At 30.5% G+C, this 5,999-nt stretch overlaps 1 protein-coding gene and 1 non-coding gene across 2 annotated transcripts; both read left to right on the top strand.

The window, feature by feature from the left end:
* Window positions 1-307: 307 nt before the first annotated feature.
* LOC107028012 (F-box only protein 13-like) lies at window positions 308-2,165 on the top strand. The gene has a single exon (XM_015229064.2). It carries the CDS (start codon window positions 451-453, stop codon window positions 1,681-1,683), a length of 1,233 nt encoding a protein of 410 aa, XP_015084550.1. The 5' UTR covers window positions 308-450; the 3' UTR covers window positions 1,684-2,165.
* A 3,121-nt stretch (window positions 2,166-5,286) lies between these two features.
* TRNAG-GCC lies at window positions 5,287-5,357 on the top strand. Its single transcript has one exon. It is a non-coding gene; the product is annotated as a tRNA-Gly (tRNA).
* Window positions 5,358-5,999: the final 642 nt, after the last annotated feature.

Raw genomic sequence — 5,999 nt, 5'->3', positions numbered from 1 at the left:
GATATGCTTATTACGTCAGATATATATTTAAATTTAGTTAATTAAATAGATGTATATTTCCAAAACTGTGATTTAAAAACAAAACTACCCATTCTAAGTCAAATTTATATTTAGATATGTTTTCAGTACTTCTTTTATCGTTCAACTTCTTACACTAACTATTGGTGGGTATTAGATAGTGAATGGTAAAGAAACCTAACATTAGTTGGGAATATGAGATGCTGTTTGTCAATATCCAAAACACACATACATAATTCCAAAGTTGCTTCTTTTGTCAAATCTTCATCACCATAAAGTGTTCCCAATTCACTTTTACTTTTACTCTATTGTCAACGCAAATAACAGATCCTTTACGAAGCTTCCCCCCTTCACTTTCCTCTCTTTATATACTCCATTACATTCTAATGTCAAATCCCACATTACAAATTTATCCAATTCCTTCTCTCTTTCATGGCTTCTAAGAGGAAATTACTTGATGAACATCTTGTTTTTCCATTGGATGAACTTAATCAAGATCTTCTTGAAAGGGTTCTTTCATGGCTTCCAACTTCAACTTTTCTAAGATTAACTTCAGTCAGCAAGAGGTGGAAATCTGCTGCTAATTCCCCTGTTTTCCACCATGCTTGCTCTCAAATTCCATCAAGACAACCTTGGTTCTACATGGTTGATTCTTCACAATCATCTCAACTCAAGAATCAACAACAATTTGTTTATGATGCTGCTGATATGAACTGGAAATTCCTCACCTACCCATCTAATTTTATTGGAGAAAAGAAGCTTAATCAGTCGAATTTCCTCCCTGTTGCTGCTTCTGGTGGCTTGCTCTGTTTTCATAACGGCGAAAATGGTGAATTCCTCATTTGTAACCCTGTTACTTCCTCGTATCGCAAGCTTCCTTTATTGGATTATTCCGATACCCTTTCTTCCATTGGAATGATTTCTACTCAGGAATCGTATAAACTCTTCTTAATTTTCGGAGAAATTCCGAATCTTTCATTCAGAGTTTACGATTCCACTACTGATAGCTGGGAAGACTCCGCAATTCTGAGTAAGAAATCTCCCACTTGCCCTGCAGCTCAATTCTGCAGTACTGACGACGATGACGATGATCGAATGCTCTATTTCTTGAGCAAATGTGGGAATGTAGTAGCAACTGAAATACAAAAAAACCCATGTAAACAATACTCTTCAATAACCACCACCACGAAAGGCGATGGACAAGAAATCCTCTGTTTCTTGAACTCTTCGGGGAAAGTGGTAGCTTGCAATCTTACTGAAAAACACTTTTTCGAGTACCCAAGATTGCTCCCTCTTCATCACGAATACTCAATCGACTTAGTTGGATGCGGTGGAGAGCTATTAGCAGTTGTTCTATCTGAATTTCTTGAAACAGCTAGTCTCAGAATATGGAAATTTGACGAAAAAGAATGGGCATGGAATCAAGTGTTGACAATGCCATCAGCTATTTCACATGAGTTTTATAGCAAGAAAGTGGACATCAACTGCACCGGAAGTAGTGAACACATGTTTGTCTGCATTTCGAATTCTGGTTCGAGTGATGATGAGAGTTGTAGGTATTTCTTGTGCAAATTGGCTGAAAATGAGTGGACTGAATTGCCTGCTTGTTCTGGGAAATTCAGCTGTGCTTTCTCTTTTCAGCCAAGGATTGAAGCTTCAGTGTGATTACAACAAGACACGGAGGAAAATGTAGAAAAACTGGGATTCTTCATTCTTTTTTCTTTTTTTTCTTACATACTTTGTTGTTACTTTTCACTTTATTCTTTTATGATATTTTTCTTGTTACTTTGGAATATATTTATCATAGTTAATGATATATTTCTGTTTCTAAAGTGAATTGATGTAATTGCTGAATTTTTTTTTTAATTTAAAAGGGTCTTTATTGGTGTATGGAGAAAAGTGTGTTAAGATGAGCATCTTAGTAGTTCTTGGAACTTTGAACTTTGTTGGGATATTTGAGATAATTTGTGTGTGCTCAAGAGATTGAAAGAAACACAAGGATATTTGAGAAGACATTGAAAAGTTGTGGCAAATGAGACTGCCTATGCATCATATGGAGTTAGAACTACACTTCAATCCAAGCATTGTTTCACAATGTATCTATTGTATTGTATGGTAATTGTATGCAGAATTTTACTGATAGACATCGAATAGTTTATGCGGTTAAGTATATAAAAATTACAATACAATAGATGTAGAATAATTGCATTGTGGTCAAACCTCACAATTGATGTAGAATAAACTCTGCATAACTAATACTTGTATAATTAATATTTGCATAGTTATTACTCACATAATTAATACTTTCATAACTAATTCTCGCATTACAAATACTTTCATAACTAATACCTACATTATTAATTTCTCGAGAAAATAACATAAATAGTCCCTCAACTATAAGAGTAGATCTAAAATGGCCCCTTAACTATACACTTGAAGGAAGTAGTCCTTTAACTATTCAAAAACTTGTCAGTTTTAATCTCTTAACTATATACTTACCGGTTTTAGTCCCTAAATTATAAAATTACTGATTTTAGTCTTTTAAGTATTCAAAAACTTGTTAGGTTTTGTCTTTTTCCATTAAGTTCATATTAACGGAATTCATGTCTCAACAAATTAAATCTTTAGCAATTTTTTATGTTATTTCTCTCGCTCCGCTTTATTTTCTTCAAATTAACCTTATGCGAATAACTTTAATCTTAATGAATCAAAATAAAATTCACAGGCAAAAGAAATATAAGTCATAATTTTATTCAATACAGGATAAAATGGAGCATATGTATTGCTACTAATGAATTGAATATGCTAAACCTTATTATAAAAAAAAATTATTCCCCGTTAAATTCAAAGTTTGTACTTCAACGACTTCATTGAGAGGAATTTGTTTAATTTTTTAGAAATTAAAATTTATAAAATGGTATATTTGTAATTCTTTTAATTAATTTTAAATAGATCGATTTATTATTCTATTCATTTTATTTTACGTAAAGAATTTGAGTAAATTCAATAAAATTCACACTAATTAAAATATTCAAGTGCGAGTTCAAGTCATTAAAATAATTATATGCTTAAATTTATCCTCCATGAATAAAATTAGGACTTATATCTTGTTTCCTCATTAATTTTATTTTGAATCGTTGACGTTATTGTTCTTTTTATAACAGTAGTTTGAAGAAAAAGGAGTGGGAATAGAGAAACAACTTTTAAAATGGGTTAAAGATTTAATTTCACGAATATTTTTGTTAATATAAACCTAAAACTATTTGTATTAAAGAAATGAACAAAGACCAAACCTGATAAGTTTTTGAATACTTAAAGGGCTAAAATAGGTAACTTTATAGTTAAGAGACTAAAACCGGTAAGTGTATCGTTAAGGGACCAAAGCTGACAAGTTTTTGAATATTTAAAGGACTATATATGTTAAGTGTATAGTTAAGGGACCATTTTAGACCTACTACTATAGTTAAGGAACTATTTATGGCATTTTCTCTTAGTTTTCTCCATAACCAATACTCATACTACTTACACATATATAATGCTATCCAGCTACTAAATAACCCTTAGGGGCCATTTGGTTACGGTATAAGAGGGCATTTTATTGATGTATAAAATATTGTATTAGTTTTACAATGTTTGGTAAAAATTTTTTATTAGGTTGAAAAGTCAACATGACTTATACTATGCTTGGTTGCATTTTTGTAATCCTACATAACTAATACCAACATAACTTATGAGGGAATCTATGTATAAAGTTATGCAGGGTAGAAGGTGGAATAAGTTATGTTGGTATTAGTTATACATGTATTAAAGTGATAAATTACATATTTACCCTATTAATTTATTTTATTGTTTTTAATTGAAAACTTTATTGTTTCCTATCAACATGTGTTGTTTTTATTTCTTATTATATATAGATTATATTCATTTCTTTTTATATACTTACCATTTTTATTGATTTGCAAAGATAAATACTTTTTTAATATTAGAAATTGATTGTATATTTTTTAACGGTACATATGCTAATCAAATATTAGCATTATATATTACTCAATATATTTCACATTTTATTAGCATGTATTATCATTTTGTAAATAATATATATTAATAATTTACAACAAGTTTATATTCAATAGTTAATAATTCATGTATTGTAATCTCTACGTAACTAAATAATATCTACATAGCTAATATCCACACAACTAATACCCGCATAATTAAACTCAACATAACTTTACTTGCATAACTAATACCTGCATAACTAAACCCTCCATAGCTAATACATGCATAACTAAGCCCTGTATAACTAATACCTACATAACTAAGCTGCATAGCTAATACCTGCATAACTCTAACCAGTAACCAAACAACCCCTTAGAGATTAGCAAACATAACTTTTTACAAATTCATATTTGATAAATTACTTAATGTGTTCAGTTATTTTTTGAATATCTTATACTATATAAGCAGAGGCGAACCCATCCTTACCTTGACACTCTTTCATCGAAAAATTATATTGTATATAAGATTACATTTAGATTTATAAATAGATAACACTCTACCTTTTTTAAACCTCACTTTGTATGATTCCAGGGGTATATTGTTGTTTATATGCAAGTCCTAGATCAACCATATTTTATTTTGTAGGAATATTTGAATTGGTAACTTGTATATCTTCAATAATAACATGATGAAGTACTTCCTTTGTTTCTATTTATATGTCACCATTTTAGATTTTACGTCTCTTGAGAATTATGTAAGTTTACCATTGTACCCTTATTTAGTATTTCTTGAAGTCATATTTTCAATAAATGAACATAAATAAATTTATTTTGATTAATTAAATTGACCAATGAACATGAATTAATCATTTAATTTTCTATGTTTGGTCAAATTCATACTTCCAACGCTATAATAACTACTCTCTCCGTCCACTTTTAATTGTCATAGTTTTCTTTTTTAGAGTCAAACGAAAACGCAACATGACAAACAATACCGGACGGAAGGAGTAATTTGTAGTACTTTTCGTATAATTTTTGAATATCTAAATTTTTCGTTTAAAATATTGAATTGATATAATCTAATTTAACTTTCAAAAGCGCAACAAGACAATTAAAAGTAGAGGAAGATAGTATCAAGGTAAATAGGAAGAATAGTGTCATTTATGCATTAATTTTGTGAAATGTGAAAAATAAAGAACCATATATTCTTAACGACATATAAATAGAAAGAGAGGAAGTAATAAAACAAGTTGAAGATTTGGAACAACAAGCACCAGTGGTCTAGTGGTAGAATAGTACCCTGCCACGGTACAGACCCGGGTTCGATTCCCGGCTGGTGCAACACGTGAGTGCTGTGATGATAAATGCACAATTGGTGAGATTTGGGTCTCCCCGTGAAGTCTGATATTAGACATAAAATGTTGCATCTGAGCCTCTTTTTTTCCTTCGTATATTATTATTCTCGTTGATTCGTGAGTGCTGTGATGATAAATGCACAATTGGTGAGTGAGATTTGGGTCTCCCTGTCAAGTCTGATATTAGACATAAATGTTGCAGCTGAGCCTCTTTTTTTTCCTTCGTATATTATTAATTTTCATTGATCATGTTTAAAATTTTCTTGAAAGACAAATATGCATTTGAGCCTTTTTTTTTCAAAGACAAATTATAGAAACTAAGTATATCTTTTAAAGTTAATGCAAGCTCATTTTATCGTATTTGAAAACTCTAGCACGCTTAATACACACCTCAGCGACCTGCGAAGTTTCAAAAAAGGCTTCAAATTAGGGCTGTTCAAAATTGAACCGAAACCGATAAGCCGAACCGATAAGAAAGTTATTGGTTTATAGTATTGGGTTATTGGTTTAGTGGTTTTGATAACGGTTTTGATTTCTTTTGTTATCGGGTTATTGGTTCTTAACGGTTTAAAGTTTTTTCTTAATGGGTTAACCGATAACCTGATAGTAAATTAAATAATTATATTTA

Source organism: Solanum pennellii, chromosome 8, assembly GCF_001406875.1.
Source record: "Solanum pennellii chromosome 8, SPENNV200".
NCBI lineage: Eukaryota > Viridiplantae > Streptophyta > Magnoliopsida > Solanales > Solanaceae > Solanum > Solanum pennellii.
The sequence above is the reverse complement of the archived record's forward strand: the minus strand, read 5'-3'. Positions and strand labels throughout refer to the sequence as shown.

Coding starts and splice junctions, on each gene's coding strand:
- LOC107028012 (XM_015229064.2), top strand. CDS start 451: ATGGCTTCTAAGAGGAAATTACTTGATGAACATCTTGTTTTTCCATTG.